An 18,496-nucleotide genomic window follows, 5' to 3' on the forward strand; every position below is an offset into this window, starting at 1 on the left:
TTTTTTCTTTTCTCTTCTTTTTTGAGCTTGAAAGCTGCTTTTGCACGTCTTGTGCACCTGTATTACTTTCATCTCTATTCATAAAAAAAATGATTAGGGGAGTTCCCCCACCGAGCCCTAAAAAAATGCCCTAACGCTTCAAATCCTACAAATTTCATAACAAAGTAAAGCAAAGGATATATGTCTTTAGAAAACAATGCAGGGGAAAAAAATAGGAAATAAAAAAACAATGGGATTATATTTGCACTTCCTTGTATTTGAGGGTTTTAGAGAGTGGTTTTCCCAAGGAAAGAATTTTAGAGAAAGAGAAATTGCTGGATCACTTGTTTTTAATTCGGTGGACCTGCTGTTCTACAACTAGAAACACCATCTTCCAGTAGATGACATGTTTAGATTGGAGATGAAATTTTTTTTGGGTGTCACATCGGATGTGTCGGAAGGATGTCGGGAGAGGTTTTTAGATACTAATAAAAAAACAAATTACATAGCTCGTTAGAAAACTGAAAGACAAACCTATTAAGTATAATTAATCTGTCATTAGCACATGTGGGTTACTGTAGCACTTAAGGCTAATCATGGAGTAACTAAGCTTAAAAGATTCGTCTCGTCGTGATTTTCAACCAAACTGTGTAATTAGTTTATTTTTATGTACATTTAATGTTCCATGTATGTGTGTAAAGATTCGATGAGATGGATGAAAAATTTTTGGGCAGGAAACCAAACAGGGCCTAAATCGGCCCACCAAAATTTGCAAACCAAATGTACTACAAGTTTGGTACTTTTGTGTCAGATGGATGTAGGTAAAGGTACTCCTACACAAGTGCAGTACTCCCTCTAGAAATGAATTCAGTAGCTCAGGATTCAGGGACCAGTAGCAAGCTGCAAGCGACCCAAGAGACGACGTATTGAAATTAGCGTACAGAGTGCGTTTAGGATTCAGAGCCAGGGGATCAAGAGACGACGTATTGAATTAGCGTACTTAGTACTAGTATTCTATCGGAGCAAGTATAAAATTGGGTTTATAGCAAAGCTAATAATATTGATGTGGAGAAGAGAAAGAGATGAGAGAGATAATAGCTTGGCTCTTATGTAAGCAGTAAGCTGAGCATGACTGCATAGGTAGTAGTGGGGCCCAAATATCAAGTATTGTGAGAAAGAATAGGAAAGAGAATGTGTTTTAGAGATAAGTATGAGACAACTAATTGTATAACTTAGTTCTAATTCTTTATTTTATAACCATGCATTTGGCTCTATTATTAACCTCTCGTATGTATCCTATGTCATTCCACTCCCGGGCCGTTGATCTATGGGCTTGTTTAGATGCAAAAACTTTTTGGATTTTAACACTGTAGCATTTTCGTTTTTATTTGACAAACATTTTCCAATCATGGAGTAACTAGCCTTAAAAGATTCGTCTCGCGATTTACCGACAAACTGTGTTATTAATTTTTATTTTTATCTATATTTAATACTCCATGCATGTGCCGTAAGATTCGATGTGATGAGGAATCTTGTAAAGTTTTGGGTTTTTGGGTGTATCTAAACAAGGCCTAACGCCACCATCCCCCGGTTGCCTCCGCCGAGCGAGCCGCAACGAGCAACGGTCAATGGTCAATCAAGCCTGAGAGCTCTCTGTCTGCCGTAGCTCGGAACGGAAAGATTCAACGCTGCGTCGCGCACAGCCAACGGGACGGCCCTAGATCCCGGCGACGTGACGTGGCAACGGAAGCCAAGCCACCGCCCGCCCACCGGCTCCTTTTGCGACCGTTTGTGGTTTGATGAGTGGGCTGGCCGGCCAGCCGGCAGGCGGCGGGCGGCTGGGAATTTGGGATGGGCACCGCCGCAGAACGACACGGCAGTCGGCGCGCCGCACTAGCTGGCCTGCCTCTCTGTCTGTCCGCACTGCCACGCCCGCCCGCCCGCCGCTCCTCCACGTAGACGTTGGACAGCATGCACGACCTGCAGCCCGGGGCGGCGTCCGTGTCCGTCCAAAAAATCCCCAAGACACCACGCGACGCGAGCAACAGGAAAACATGGCTGCCACGGCGAGCCCACCCCACTCCCCTCCCTCACACAACTGTCACGCTCGCTGCTCCATCCCATCCACACTCTTCTTCCTCCTCCTCCTCCTCCTCCCTACCGTTGCCACCCCCAGGCCGCCGCACGTGTCCCACCCTCCCTCACTCACACACCTCGCCCTCTCTCTCCTTCCCTCTCTAAAAAGCGGCCGGCCGGCTGCCCCCCCTCTCTCTCTCTCTCTCTCTCTCTGCGTGAGTGTCTGCCCCCAGTCCCTCCCCCCACCTCACCGATCTCGCGCACACTCCCCAATGACCCAATCTCCCCACTCCCCCTGCCAGCTCCTCATCCCACCTCCGGATCGCTTCACGGGCCGGGAAGCAGCAGCAGCACCCGCGCTCCCCGCCTGATGCGCGCACCACCCATCAATGCCGGCGCTCGCGTCCGCCGCCATGGCCCGAGCCGCCGCCGCCGCCGCCACCACGTCCCTCCTCCTCCTCTCCCTCCTCCACGCCCCCGCCGCAGCGGTGCGCTTCGACTACGCCTCGCTGACGCTAGGCAGCCTGAGGCTGCTAGGCGACGCGCACCTCAAGAACGGCACCATCCGTCTCTCCCGTGACCTGCCCGTCCCGACGTCAGGCGCGGGGCGGGCGCTGTACGCGACCGCGGTGCCCGTCCGGGGTGGGTTCTCGACGCAGTTCGCCTTCACGGTGGCCACGCTGAACCCGTCCTCGGTCGGCGGGGGGTTGGCGTTCGTGCTGGCCACCGACGGGGCCACGCTCGGCGACGCGGGGCCATACATCGGCGTGTCCGTCGCTACCGACGCCGCCGCGGTCGAGTTCGACACGCTCATGGACGTCCAGTTTGGTGACCCTAGCGGGAACCATGTTGGTCTGGATCTCGGCTCCATGGTCTCCGCCGCAACCGCTGACCTCGGGGGCGACGACGACGACGCCGGCGGCGTCGACCTCACCAGTGGGAGGACCGTCAACGCCTGGATCGACTACCGCCCCTCCCCATCCGGCGACGGGAAAGAAGGGGGCGTGTTGGAGGTCTTCGTGTCCTACGCGTCCAAGCGCCCGTCCAAGCCCGTCATGTCCGCGCCGCTCGACCTCGGGGAGCGCGTCAAGGACGCCGCGTTCGTTGGATTCTCCGCCTCCACGCAGGGGAGCACGGAGGCGCACGCCATCGAGTGGTGGAGCTTCTCCACCGCGTCGCCGGCCCCGTCCCCGCGCTCGGCGCCCGCCGCGCCGCCGCCGGAGTCCACCCCGGCGCTCCCGCCTCCCGTCTCCAACCCGGTGCTGCCGTCGCCGCTGCTCCCGGGAGTGACGACGCCGACGCCGCCAGCTGCCACGACGGGTGCCGCCGCCGCCGCGCCGGCCGTGTCGATCGCCCCGTCGTCGGGCTTCGCGGCGGCGGGGAGGAATGCCGGCGGCTCGGGGACGCCGCACGCGGCCGTGGCCGGCGCCGCCACGGCGGGCGCCTTCGTGGCGGCCTCCTTCGCGGGCGTCGCGCTCTGGGCGCTGGCGCGGCGCGCCAGGGCCAGGAAGCGCGGCCAGACCGCGGTGGCGGTGGCCACCAGCAAGCGCGACAGCGGCGTCGCGTCGGCGGCGGCGCTGGCGCGGTCGCCACGCGAGTTCAGCTACAAGGAGCTGAGCGCCGCCACGCGGGGCTTCGACGCGTCCCGCGTCATCGGCAACGGCGCGTTCGGCACCGTGTACAAGGGCATCGTGCCCGACACGGGCGCCATGGTCGCCGTGAAGCGTTGCACGAACGCCCGCGGCGGCGGCGGCAACGGGAACGCGAGCAGCGGGGAGCAGCAGGCGCGGTCGGAGTTCCTGTCGGAGCTCTCCATCATCGCGGGGCTCCGCCACCGGAACCTGCTCCGCCTGCAGGGGTGGTGCTACGAGAAAGGGGAGATCCTACTCGTCTACGACTACATGCGCAACGGCAGCCTGGACAAGGCGCTGTTCGACGCCTCCTCCCCGGTGCTGCCGTGGCACCACCGGCGGGAGATCCTGATGGGCGTGGCGTCGGCGCTGGCGTACCTCCACCACGAGTGCGAGCGGCGCGTGATCCACCGCGACGTCAAGTCCAGCAACGTGATGCTGGACGAAGCCTACCGCGCGCGTCTCGGCGACTTCGGGCTGGCGCGGCAGGCGGAGCACGGCGAGTCCCCTGACGCGACTGCCGCCGCCGGCACCATGGGGTACCTAGCCCCCGAGTACCTCCTCTCAGGTCGCGCCACCGAGTGCACCGACGTGTTCAGCTTCGGCGCGCTGGCACTAGAGGTGGCGTGCGGGCGTCGGCCGATCGGGACGACGACCGACGGCGGCGGCGGGGGCAGGAGCTGCAACAACCTGGTGGAGTGGGTGTGGAGCCTGCACGGGGAGGCGCGGCTACTGGACGCCATGGACCCGCGGCTAGGCGGGGAGTTCGACGAAGACGAGGCGCGGCGCGCGCTGCTGGTGGGGCTAGCGTGCTCCAGCCCGGAACCGGCGCTGCGCCCCGGGATGCGCGGCGTGGTCCAGGTGCTGGGCGGCGAGTCCGACCCGCCGTTCGTGCCGGCGGCCAGGCCGTCCATGAGCCTCGGCGGCAGCGCCAACAACCAGCAGCTGCTGCTGAGCCTGCAGGACAGCGTGTCGGACTACAACGCCCTGCTGGGGCTCGCCGGCCTGTCGGACGACTCGTTGTCGTCCGCCGACTCGCTCAGCTCGTCGTCCCTCACCAGCACGCTCCGCAGGGGCGGCCATGATATCGGGTTCAGCAGCACCGCCGGCGACGCCAGGTGAGGCAGGCTGACCGGTGGCCGGCGGGAGGTAGCTTAGAGTTTTTTTTTTTCTTCTGATGAATCCTTGTCGATCTCGAACGCGAAAAGAAGAAAAAAAAAACAGCAGATGTATGTATTGATGGGTACATAGAATTTTAGTTGCAGAGCAATGGACTGCAGAGTCCAGATCATCATCATCAGAACCAGCTTCCATTTGTGACATTATTACATACATTTTTCTCTCGATAATAATTCAGAAATCACATGATTCATTCGTCCCGTTCAGTTCAGCAAGCTAGCTCAGCCATTGTCGTCGTCGTCATCCTCGAACAGCAGGTGGATCAAAAGCTCAAAACGCCAGCTTTCCCCCCGGCCTCCCCCACCCACTGCCTTTTGTTGAGCATGAAAATAATAAATTCAGAAGATTATTATTCTCTCTGACTCCGAGAGAGCAAAAAGGATGACTTTTTTTACTCTCTTGTGTTCTTCCTGTGATGACGTCACAAGGATCTGCCTTTTTGTATATCTGTATATGTGTCGATGAGTACTAGTAGAGTAGAAAGGAAAGGATAACTTGCGCTGGTAACGGTATGCGATCCTGTGCTGTGCTTGCATTGGGCAACAAGACGATCGCATGGCGAAGCCAAGGAAAGCATCTCATCTTCTCCTTGTCGACTCTGCTAGTGCTGCTGCGCCTTTAGCTTCGACATCCATGGCGTGGACGTGGGGAGGCTGAGGTCGGCGCCGCCATTGCTCCACGTCCGCGAGCACTAATCCCAACACTGTGCTACTACTAGAAGAAGAAGACGAGGTGGTGGTGGCCCGCCACTAGTGATCGAGTAGTAGTGACGCTGGGTCGCACCAACTGATGCCACTAGTGTGATCGAGCACGCATGGCATTGGCATTGGCATTGGCATTGGCATTGGCATGCAAGTTGTCGACATCCAAAGGCGCAAATCATTAGGGTATATATATCTCGTCGACGTCCCGTGACGAGCTTGATCGATTCCCTGCTGGTCGCTGTCCCGTGGGCCTGCTGGCGGCCGGATCATGTATATCAGCCGGTGACCGGTGTGCCGGCTGGTGCTTTCTCTGTTCCCTCCTTTGCTTTGGTGATATCATTAATAAACAGTATTTTTATAGTTTATCAGCGAAACGAACGGTTTGTGATGGCCGTGCGATTTAGTACTCTCTGTTACCACCGTGACATGGAGAACAGATGAATGCACGGTCACTCATGTGGTCATGTGAGCATGCAAGAGCAATTGATGTGGTAACCACCTACGTCTACGAAGGATGAGTTCCTCCTCTTTTCTTTTCTTTTTTTAAAATTTTTGTTGTAGTTGTGGAAATCAATGTCCCGCTTCATTTGGATGCTTCCGGCCATGGTTCTTGTGTACTGGCCTTGTTTAGTTCCTAGAAAATTTTACAAAATTTTCTAAATTCTTCGGCACATCAATCCTTATAACACATGCATGAACCATTAAATATAAATAAAAGAAATAATTAATTACACAATTTATCTGTAATTTACGAGACGAAACTTTTGAGCATAGTTAGTTCATGATTGGATAATATTTTATCAAATACAAACGAAAATGCTACAGTGTTTATTTTGTAAAAAAAAAAGGAACTAAACAAGGCCTTAATTATCAAACAAAGGTAGCTAGCTGCTGCAAAACGGTAGGAGTTGTGTCGCTAGCGTCACTCTCACGAGTCTCACCATCAGGATCGGAGGAGAGTAGGTTGTTCCGTCGTCCACATTTTCCAGGTAGTGCGCCACGCGCATATAGAAGCAAAGAACACGACCGCTCAACAGTAGCTCGCTAATAAACAGACACGGCTAACAAAATCAGCTAATTTATTAGCTGGTTACCTAGCTAACGAGTACCACCTCCGTTTAGTTTTATAGGCGTTAGCGGACGTGACACGATCTCCTAAATTATATTTTAAATATTTTTTTATTTTTTATTTTTTTAATAGTACACTTGCTTACGAATCTAACGTATCAATTTTATATTATGATAGTTAAAAATTGTTAGCTAATTTATTGGTCAAAGTTTATAGAGTTTTTACTTCTTGATATGTGTATGCACCTTACAAAATGGGATGGAGGCGGTACCTCGCTAGATATTTATGTCTAAAAATACAGTTTTGCTCTCCTGCCTAGTCATGTTTTTTTTTTTTTTGAAAAAACAGTAGGAGCTTGGAGCCTCTACTGAAAACTAAAATAAAGGCAAAGCATGTTGTACCAATAACAAACAGAGAAGACAAAAAAAAACATTATGGACAAAAACACGAATGAAGCAGCTTTTTATTAGCCAGTGAACTCGAACAACAATGAGGTACTAATATATATAGGCAGCTAATAGTTAACTTGTTAACATTAGCTTGAACTATTAACTAGCTAACTATTACCGATTGTTCATCATATTAAAAAAAAATTATTACTAGGTGTTATGGCATCTGAGGCCTTGTTTAGTTCGCGAAAATTTTTGGGTTTTGCTAATGTAGCACTTTCGGCTTTATTTGACAATTATTATTCAATTATAGACTAACTAGGCTCAAAAGATTCGTCTCGTAAATTACAGGTAAACTATGCAATTTGCTATCTTTTTTTCTATATTTAATACTTTATGCATGTGGCGTAAGATTCGATGTGACGAGAAATCTTGAAAATTTTTGGAAAGGCCTTGTTTACTTCTACCCCAAAACCTAATTTTTTTTTCAAGATTTTCTATCACATCGAATCTTTAGATGCATGCATAGAGTATTAAATATAAACTAAAATAAAAAACTAATTGCACAGTTTGGTCGGAATTTACGAGACGAATCTTTTAAGCCTAATTAGTCTATGGTTGGACAATAATTACCATAACAAATGAAAGTGCTACAGTGTCGCGGAACTTTTTTCCTTCAGAAACTAAACACGGCCTAAACAAGGCCTGAAACTTTGTTTCATCATCTAAAAGTAGCATTAAGCCTTGTTTACTTCCAAAAAATTTTGCAAAATAAGAATAGTAGCACTTTCGTTTGTATTTGACAAATATTGTCCAATTATGGACTAACTAGGCTCAAAAGATTCATCCCGTCAATTCCAACCAAACTGTGCAATTAGTTTTTATTTTTATCTATATTTAATACTCTATGTATATATCTAAAGATTCGATGTGACGAACAATCTGAAAAATTTTGCAAAACTTTTGGGAACTAAACAAGGGCTTAAACGAACGGACGCGGCAAAGTTTGTGCCGCTTCCCGTTCCCGTGAAACTCTGGATGCTCGATGAAAACAGGGCCTTGTTTAGTTCCGAAAAGTTTACTTTTCGGAACTGTAGCATTTTCGTTTGTTTGTGATAAATATTATCCAATTATGGACTAACTAGGATCAAAAGATTCGTCTTGTGATTTACAGCTAAACTGTGTAATTAGTTTTTGTTTTTATTTATATTTAATATTTTATGCATGTGATAAAAGATTTGATGTGACGGAGAATCTTGAAAACTTTTTGATTTTCAGAATAAACTAAACAGGGCCCAGAAGAGGACTCATGACCTATTTAGTATTAAAGTAAGTAAAAGAAAAGGAAAAAAAAAACGTTGCAGCTTTCCTCGGAGTGGGCCAGGTGGTAGCAGTGCCATGTTGGAGGCAGGTGGGCGGTGAAAAGTCCTTGTCGGGCTGGGAGTAATTTTTGATTGTTGGAAAGGGAGCGTGTCGTGTGGCCAAGCTGGGAATTGTGTACTAGTATATATTATATTGATTGGTGTTTCGTACGGAGTAGGTTTCATTTTCACAAAGGAATATGGATGCTACTGCTACATCAAGATCAAGTGGAGATTTTTCATAAGAAATGGTGCCAAGAGGTCCATGAACGCGCACAATGCAATGTTGTATCCACGGAAAAGAAATTGTCACCCTAGTGTCCTTGTCCCTTGTGTGGAGACTGAGGATGGGAAGAGATCGCTCTCGCTCTCGCCAAGGCAAATGAACAATGCACCTAAAAGAATGGTATACCGGTGTCGTCTCCTCTCCTGTACTACGTCTCACGTATACTGAACGAGGTATGAATTACTTTTTATGTCCTAAGAAGAAAGTGATTCTAGAATCAAAACAAGTGAAACCCTGTATGTCTAACCACGTTTTTTTTCAAAAAAAAAATAGTACCAATCACTACACCACAACACTTTTTTAGGGTCAGACATCCGACGGTAAATGTTTTTTTAACCGTTGGAGGATCTGACGGTAAAGAAAATCGAGAGACGATCTGACGCTGAAGTCATGTATAGCGAGTTGTTATCTGACGCTATAATTATTGATCTATAGGGTTAGCCGATCTGACGCTGAAACTGGATACAACGTTGGCCTGTCCGACGCTAAAGAAAATGGGCACCACGGGTAAGAAAACCTAGATATATTTCCCTCCCCAAATTCCATCCAGCCACCGCCCTTGTCATCTCCTGTACTACGTCTGCTCTAGTATACTGAACGAGGTATGAATTACTTTTGATGTCTAAAAATAAAGTGATTCTAGAATCAATACAAGTGAAACCCTGTACGTCTAACCACGTTTTAAAAAATAATATAGTACCAATATTTTCGTCTCCAAATTAAATAAGCTTACCACGAAAATATATTTCATAAGTAATCAAGTTATCATGTATATTACTATCTTTTCTAATGGATTCGATCGAACTTCAATCTTTTTTTTAAGGCCTTGTTTAGTTCCAAAAAATTTGCAAAATCGACACTGTAGCACTTTCGTTTGTATTTGACAAATATTGTCCAATTATGGACTAATTAGACTTAAAAGATTTGTCTCGTCAATTTCGACCAAACTGTGTAATTAGTTTTTATTTTCGTCTATATTTAATACTCCATGCATGCGTCTAAAGATTCGATGTGACGGAGAATCTGAAAAATTTTGCAAAATTTTTTGGGAACTAAACAAGGCCTAAATAGAGGGAATACAACCTAGCTATGCACTACGCCAGTAGGGGCCAAACCCCTCCTGAGCCTTCGAAAACAAAAACAATGTAGGTGTGGCACTACGCCACGAAGGGCGTTATTATTGGTCTATTAGATGTGATATGATTAATTGATTTGGATATATTGTGGATACAGTACTAGCATATGTAGGGAAGCAAAGAATGCATGATGAAGAAGATTATTGACGACTATATGTCATCCGATCGATCCTCAACAGTGCGGTTTCATTTCATTTCGTCCCTCAGATGGAAAAGAATGCATGATGAAGAAGATTATTGACGACTCGATCGGCAGTCCCTTTCTATATATATCTCTCTCGCGTGTGGATGTATATATACGCTAGCTTCTGCCGTCGGTCCATGCTTATATATATATGCATGGACCATATGCAGATGTACATAACTTCTACAACAAGCTGCTGGAAACGGTAGGAACACTGTCGCCGCGTTGTCACGTACGAGCGCGACGAGTCGTCACGTCTCACCGATCACCGTCACCGACGCTCGGCTCGACTCGTTCTCTCTTCAGTCTTGCGGCACATGTATAAAATATTAAATGTAGATTAAAAAAATAATTAATTATATATATATGTAATTTACAAAATGAATTTTAATTGATAAATACAAACAAAAGAGTAGTCAAAACTAAAAATTTTGGCGAAGTAAACGAGGCCTACTCTAGTATACGAGCGACTCTACCCTACGGCTACGCCGAAGACGAAGCCAAAGCCAAAGCCAAAGCCGCAGCAATATCCAGAATGAACTGATGCCTGTGGACTGTGGTGCAGAAAAGGGAGCCGCGAGCGTGAGAATCTGCCATGGAGCTGTTGGTGTAGCATCGCTGTCAGGCTGGGATTCACGTACGCTAGCTCTCATATCTCAAATTGCTTGGATACTGTTGGTTGGTGCTCCCCCGTGTTCGTGGTGTTGAAATAAAAGGATTCATTTTCATGGGCGCCCCTGCCTTTTTACATACTGCAAAAGGATGAGTTTAGACGATGGGTTAAAGTTAAACTATCGCTTATAGGAAAAAAAATACTATTGACTGATTTATGGTGAGAATAATTGACAGATTCAGCTGATAAGCTCAAACAAATAGGTTGTACGTTGTTTAATGTACTGACAGAGTTCAGAGTTTAGACGCGCGCTGTAAATTGCTCTCTCCTTCTGCCCTTTACTAGTTGGGATTTGCTATGGGTTATATTATCCGTGACTAATCGTTGCATTGCATTGCATTCTATGAGTCCTACCAAGGATCTACCCTGTAAACCCCCACAGTTTCACTTGAACGTGCAGTCGGGCAGAGTGTGTGTGGTCGCAGCAGGACCGTACCAGTCCCCCTGTCGCTACCGGACGCCCCCGCGTACTGGTACTGGCCGGCACGTCCTGCTCCTGCATGGCATTGGCATGTATCTACGCGTACAAGAACCATGCATGCAACAACATGGCAGGTAAGGTAGGCAAAGCCACAGCTTCTCATCACTCCACAGCCGCCGCTTTTAATGGCACGCGAATATGGATTGGTGGATCGTGGATGCATGCATGGGTTCTGCTTCACTTCACTTACGTACGTACTCCAGGGCCGCCCGGCGAGAGTTTTCGGCAAGAGCCAAGAGGCTCAGCTTGTGATAGTAGTCCATATGCTGATACGACATGCAAGATCTAGTGATCCACTCCATCTAAAGTCAGAGGTGGTCCTTTAACTAATATCAGGGAAAAAAAGGCACTGCATCACCCCAACTCGAAGGATATATTTCTTGCCGCGATGCCTCGACTTGCATTGGAGTGCTATTCTAATAAATGAATCAGACAAGAGAGCTGCCGATTATATTAAAAAAAAAAAGAAGATAAGTCCAAAGTGGTCACACACTGACACACCGACAACTAAGCCAAAAAAAACTCAACCAAAGGAAAAAAAAACAACTCTTGATGGCCGGATTGGGACATCAATATAACACCGCACACAGCCGAAGCTCAACTCACAAAAAAGAAGAGAAAAAAGCACCACCACCAACGCCAAAACCACTGCACTGCACCACCAAGGCACAGACATGAAAGACGTCAAGGTGAAAACGTGTCGTCACCACTCGTGTCATTGTTGTCGACCATGATCCACACTGAGCTAGTATGCTGACAAGTCGGACTAGCCGTTGTAGGTTGCTGCGAGCCATGTAGCCCTCCATTAATCAGATCCGCTTGCACCGTCTGTCAAGACAATGTACCAAACCAGACTAGCCACCGCCAAGCAGGGCTAGCCGTCATATTCCGCTTCAAGAGCTTCCAATAGCCTAGCTGTCTCATCGAAGCATAAATGCCACACAAAGCCTCCGGCTGCTAGTCGGAGAGTCTCCTTGTGCCGTGTTATTCAGGTCTATAGAGTCTCAAAATCCAATCTTTTCAGGTTTTTGAACTTATCAGAACCTATTTTTGATGATGTCCTAAACTCTCAAAGATGCCAACCTTGCACGGGAGTTCACCAGGCAAAAAAGAAAGTATCCTTATTGAGTCACTGACACGGGTGATTCTTGATTGCGAATCTCTTTGGTGGTGACTGAATTCACGCCTCATTTGTGTCGTAGGCCCGAACTCAAAAGGAAAAGAAGTCGTCCTCCATCCCTTCCACCTAGAGATCACTAATTTCAGCTTTGTCTAAGGGCGATGACTGCAAGATCTGCTTGGTGGCACAAGTAGTGAGGAAGAGAGAGGACAAAAGCATAGTTGCTACATGTAGGACCTATGGTCACGTCTTAGAGCCATGAGGACCCACGAGACCTACAATATCGAAGCATAGAGTAGGTTTGGTCTATTTGGACCTCGATGACACCCTATAACTTTGAGGAACAAGGACTCAGAAATTATGTTTTGAAAGTTTAGGATCTAGACTAGATGACATCCATGACAAAATTGAGGACCTGAAAATACATACCAAGTGTCTGGACGATACCTCACGATCAACACAACCAGATAACACCTCTCAACAAGACAATCGCATGGCGAAGCAAAGGAAAGCATCTCCTTCTCCTCGTGTCTGCTAGGGCACCAGCGCTTTGACATCCATGGTGTGGTCACCAACCGGAAATCATCATCGGGAGGCTGAGGCCGGCGCCACCGTTCTTAGTACACATCCGTGAGCACTAATCCTAACACCATGCTACTAGATAGAAAGAAGAAGAAGAAGAAGAAGAAGAAGAAGAAGAAGAAGAAGAAGAAGAAGAAGAAGAAGAAGGTGCCCGACACTAGTGATGGCACGTGTCGCACCCAACTGATGCCACTGTGATCGAGCACGCATCGCATTGGCATTGGCATACAAGTTGTCGACATCCAAAGGCACGAATCATTAGGGCATCTCATCCCGTGATGAGCTCGATGCTGGTCGCTGTCTCATGACCCTGCAAGCCGTCCGATCGGCTCGGCCATCACGGGTTGCGTATGATCTGCATGTGATTGGGAATCTATGTTAGGCCTTGTTTAGTTCACCTCAAAAACCAAAATTTTTCAAGATTTTCCGTCACATCGAATCTTACGCCACATGCATGGAGTATTAAATATAGACGAAAATAAAAACTAATTGCACAGTTTACATGTAAATCACGAGATGAATCTTTTAAGCCTAGTTACTCTATAATTGGATAATGTTTGTCAAATAAAAACGAAAGTGCTACAGTTTCGAAAACTTTTCAATTTTCGGAACTAAACAAGGCCTTACCATCGTACGTGGCAGAACGGTACACACGTCTATGTGTGTTTGCTTGTTTGGTTGTTTTAATTTCTTTTTGCCCTAGCATGCATGGAGAACAGATGAATGCCCGGTCACTCATCATGTGAAGAAGCTATATATAGCACGCATAATGCATTGAACGGAGCATGCCAGAGCAATTGATGTGGTAACCACCTACATTTACGAATGATGAGTGCTATTTGTTGTTGTTATTGTTGTTCTAGAAATCAATGTTGATCCCGTACGTTTGGGATGTTTCCGGGCATGGTTCTTGTGTACTTAATTATCAAACAAAGGTAGCTAGCTGCTGCAAAACGGTAGGAGTTGTGTCACTAGCGTCGCTCTCATCATCAGGAGGAGTACATTTTTCCGTCATCCACATCCTCCAGGTGCATGCGCCACGCGCATATAATACAAGCAAAGAACACGACAGCTCAACAGTCGACACAATCCGAATTTTGACCAGTGCCGAGACCGCCCTAAGCCTATGGTTTCTGCTGAAAATTTTTAGATTCAACCAAATTTTTAAGAAAATTTTAACTGTTTTTTCTTTTAAAAGGTCGTATTTCTAACCCCGCCTATGTATCTAGAGATTAAAAAGATAACTGAGATATCCCTACCCAAATGCCATCCTCCCTACTTCCCTAGCTATATTTGCATGTTGAACCAATAACAAACAGATTGGAGGAAAAAAAATGGCATTCTTAGAGCATCTCCAAGAGACTAGCTAAAATTATATTCTAAATTATAAGATTTAGCCATTGTGTAAAATAAAAAACTCACTCAAAGCATAGAGTTTCACAACAGCCTTTGTATAAGATAACTAGTGAGGACGACATGCTATATATAACAAGCGAAAGTTTAGGAATAGCAAACTTGCTATTTTAGCAAACAAGATAGCACATCTGTTGGAGTTTAACTTTTACTTTAAACTAGACAACATGGATAGCATATCTGTTGGAGTTGCTCTTATAGACAAAAACACGAATGCAGCCGCCTTTTGTTGGCTAGTGAACCCAAACAACAATTAACTAATATATATATAGCTAGCTTATAGTTAAAACTTTGTTAATATTAGCTTGAATTATTAACTAGCTAACTGTATGGCATAACATGACCTTTGCTAAATGAACGGACTCGGCGAAGTTGTGCCACTTCTCGTTTAGGCCGTGTTTAGTTCGTGGACGAAAAGATTTTGCGACACTGTAGCACTTTCATTTGTTCGTGGTAATTATTGTCCAATTATGATCTAACTAGGCTTAAAAGATTTGTCTCGTAAATTTCGACCAAACTGTGCAATTAGTTTTTATTTTCGTCTATATTTAATACTCTATGCATGCGCCTAAAGATTCGATGTGACGAGAAATCTTGAAAAAAATTTAAGATTTTGGGTGGAAGTAAACAAGGCCTTACGCCAAACTGTGAATTATGGTCGATGAAAACGGAAGGGATTTTTTTTTTCAGCTTTCCTCGGAGTCGGTCCATGCTTCTTGATATGCATGTATCATCCATGGACCATGTAGTACTCTACAACAAGCTGCTGGAAACGAACGGTAGGAACAGTGTCGTCGGTGGCGCGAGCCCGACGAGTCGTCACGTCTCACCGATCACCGTCACCGGACGCTCGGGCTCGGCTCGTTCCCTCCCTCTGCATCCGGCTTCCTCTCTACAGTTGGTGTAGCGTCGCTGTCAGGCTTGGGATTAAAATTGAACGCTCATAGCTACTGGTGCGTTCGTGGGGTTGAATTAAGGCCTTGTTTAGTTCCAAAAAATTTTGCAAAACAGGTACTGTAGCACTTTCGTTTGTTTGTGACAAATATTGTCCAATCATGGATTAACTAGGCTCAAAAGATTCATCTCATCAATTCCGACCAAAGTATGTAATTAGTTTTTATTTTTGTCTATATTTAATACTCCATGCATGCGTCTAAAGATTCGATGTGACGGAGAATCTGAAAAATTTTGCAAAATTTTTTGGGAACTAAACAAGGCCTAAAAGGCTTTCATTCATTTTCATGGGTGCCTTCCTTTTTTTTTTACTGCAAAAGGAGGCGCAAAAGGATTTTTATGGCACTAGCAGCTAGCTAGATTCAGAGACCTCCAGTGGGCGACGGACATTGTCTGCAGGGATTGCAAGTCTAGCTAGTCTAGGCTAAGCTCCTCCCTCCTCGTGCTAATCTATAGCCACCTGCAGCAGGGAAAGGTGTTCATTCATTTCACCCTGAAATCCTTCTCTTTATTGAGAATGCGTCGTTGTCAATTTCTCAGCAAATGAGGAATAGTTGCAGGAAGAGAAGAAAGGGGACCATGGTGTGTCCGGCGTCTTAAGCTAGCACTAGCTCTAAACTAATTGTAACACCCTAAAATTTATTCTTTTTAAAATATAGATAAAATTATTTAATTTTGTATTTTTGTGCTCATAAAAATATAGGAAAAATAATATTTTTTATTAAATTAAAATTTATTATAAGGCATAGCAATATTATTATGCATACATGCTGGTGCATATGTTTTGAAGTGATGCTTGTTGCTCCTTTATGTGTTGATAGTAAGAAAAATATTTAAAATACGTTTAGTAGATCGATCTTCCTTATTCGGCACGTATTTATCTTTTATCTACAACCAAATTCCTTGTTTCTAAGCTCAAATTTTTATTAGAACCTTCCTAAAATATTTTCTTTATCACTCAAAGCACTTCTTTTAGTTCCTCGTCCATCAAGCAATCTCTACAAACTTTTCGGAAATTTTTCCATCTTCTGTTCTCACTTTTCTCTGAGCATGATCTAATTTTTAGATGCTCTAAACAATCTTATCATGAGCTCTAAAAACTTTATTCGGGTTCCCCATGTTCTATAATATCTCTGAGAATTTTTCCCGAATTTTCGGAGCTTTCGGAGTATTTTTCGTGGCTTAACTACTAATTCTAAACTTTTCTAGAATTATTTTATCAATGAAAATAATTAATTCCGAAAATAATAAATCTCTTATTAGTTTTCCAACGTCAAAGCCCATAATAAACCCCAAAAACCATGTAGTTATTTATTAATAGGCTTTAATAATTAATTAGGCCTATTAGTAAAGATGAAGGTTGCAAATCAATTAGTACCATATCGCTAGTTGACGTGGAGCTGTGGAGTTTCTCTCCCTATATATTTGTACCAACCCTTAGGTTGAGCACACCAAAACTACCATATGAGGAGCCCCTAGTTTGGGAAATCTCTCGTGTAGTAAATTAAATTTTTTTCATCAGTCCTCGTGTCGTTGCTATTTCGGGAGACCTCGGCTGCTCATCTTGTCAAAGTCCATCCTGTCTTCTTCAGCCATGCCTAATCATCAACGTTACCCATTCATAATTGATCGTTGGTAAGCATCTCATGTTATCCTTTCTCTCTGTTAATTGCACCATGCCCTGCTGTCACCATTTAATTTAACTCTGTGCTGCAGCCCACTATCGCCTAACCGTTGCCCTTGCTGTATTGTTTCTCGCCGGCGACCACCAGAGCCACGCCGTGTGCTTGCGCCTTCCAGCAAGTCATGCATGTTTGCCTATGTGCTTCACTGGCTTGATCAACACGTCATCCGCACCTTGGTATTAGTTCTTCTACAATATATCATTCTTTATGCCTCCATGCACTCATTCATGACATTTAATATTCAGTCCATCAATCATGAATTAGCTTATAAAATTTCATGTGCAGCAACGTATTATCTCTCCTTTACTTTGCCCCATAAATAAATTCCTAAAGCTTTAATCTCACGGTTTCCTTGTTTTAGCTATAATTCCATCTCCTGATGCTGCGTTAAGATTGTATCAACGTAGATCATGAGTTAGCCGCAATAACCTCTCATATGTTAATTTATTAACTTGACTAGTGTGCATGTAGCTGGTTTTTTTTTTTCAATTTTAAAAAGCGACACAAGTGTTACACTCTAGTATTTTTTATAATGCGATTAATTAATTACCTTTCTATATAAAATCTTAGAAAATTCATATCTCCTCCGTTTTAGCTTCGATTTTCGTGATCTTTACGTCCGCGAGATCGTAGCGCTGCGTATAATATTTTGATAAACTTTTATATTTGTTTTACCACTGTTTGGTGTATTGTTCTAATTGTAGCCTTGTTTGTTTCATGTATGTTTTCTTCGATTGTTTGTGTGATCGATGATCGAGTTTAGTCGGGGAGCAGTTTTTGGTGATCAAGATCAAAGCTTTGGTAACAAGTGAGACCAGCAGAACCAAAAGGATAAGCAAGAGCATTTGGATCAAGGCAAGTATAGCATTTGGATTTTATTTCTGTGACCATGATCCTGTGACTAGATTAATGTTAAGTAATAAACGATAAAAATGACTTTTTAGCAACTTGATGATTTGTCTGTACGTGATCACCCGGGACAACAGTGCAACCATGAGGGCTATAATGGCTCTGGCTTTAGCTCAGTACGAAGACCTTTTCTAGCTTGTTAGAGGTTACCCGAAAGGGCGGAGGGGCTGAACCGTTTTGGGTATAGTGTGGCCTCTGTCTGTATGTGTATAGGCTGCGCGTCATTGTGCCATCGGAAGGGGGCTCTATATCTGCGCGCAAAGGAAACCTTGCGGCCCTAAGGTTAGACGAACTTTTGAAATGCTTCATAGTGATCCCTGCCGACCTTCCTTGGAAGTGGGTTAAGAGGCTGATCACCTCGGGCGAAAGGGTAAATCATGACTCATGGGTAAAGATGTGCAACCTCTGCAGAGTGTTAAAACTAGTATACTAGCCGAGCTTACGGTCAGGAGCGGCCTTGGGGACATCTACATTAAGGGTGATGAATCTTGTGTGTTAAATATGCTCATTGTTTATTGTTTAATGCTTTACATTATTTATGTCACATCGATCATGAGATTGTGGGAGCTATACAATCTAGTTGCTATACTTGTGGAGTTCGACATGGACTCACTCTTGCTATTTCCCCCAAACTTCAGGAGGAGTTTAGGCTTGTGACCAACCAGTCAGTTGGATCCTGTGGAGT

The 18,496-nt window shown here is 45.6% G+C and overlaps 1 protein-coding gene across 1 annotated transcript; it reads left to right on the forward strand.

Annotated features, from left to right (window-relative positions):
- Positions 2,098-5,058, forward strand: LOC8071256 (L-type lectin-domain containing receptor kinase VIII.2). The gene has a single exon (XM_021446760.1). The coding sequence runs from the start codon at positions 2,445-2,447 to the stop codon at positions 4,806-4,808; it is 2,364 nt and encodes a 787-aa protein (XP_021302435.1). The 5' UTR covers positions 2,098-2,444; the 3' UTR covers positions 4,809-5,058.

Source organism: Sorghum bicolor, chromosome 9, assembly GCF_000003195.3.
Source record: "Sorghum bicolor cultivar BTx623 chromosome 9, Sorghum_bicolor_NCBIv3, whole genome shotgun sequence".
NCBI classification, from domain to species: domain Eukaryota; kingdom Viridiplantae; phylum Streptophyta; class Magnoliopsida; order Poales; family Poaceae; genus Sorghum; species Sorghum bicolor.

Coding starts and splice junctions, on each gene's coding strand:
- LOC8071256 (XM_021446760.1), top strand. CDS start 2,445: ATGCCGGCGCTCGCGTCCGCCGCCATGGCCCGAGCCGCCGCCGCCGCC.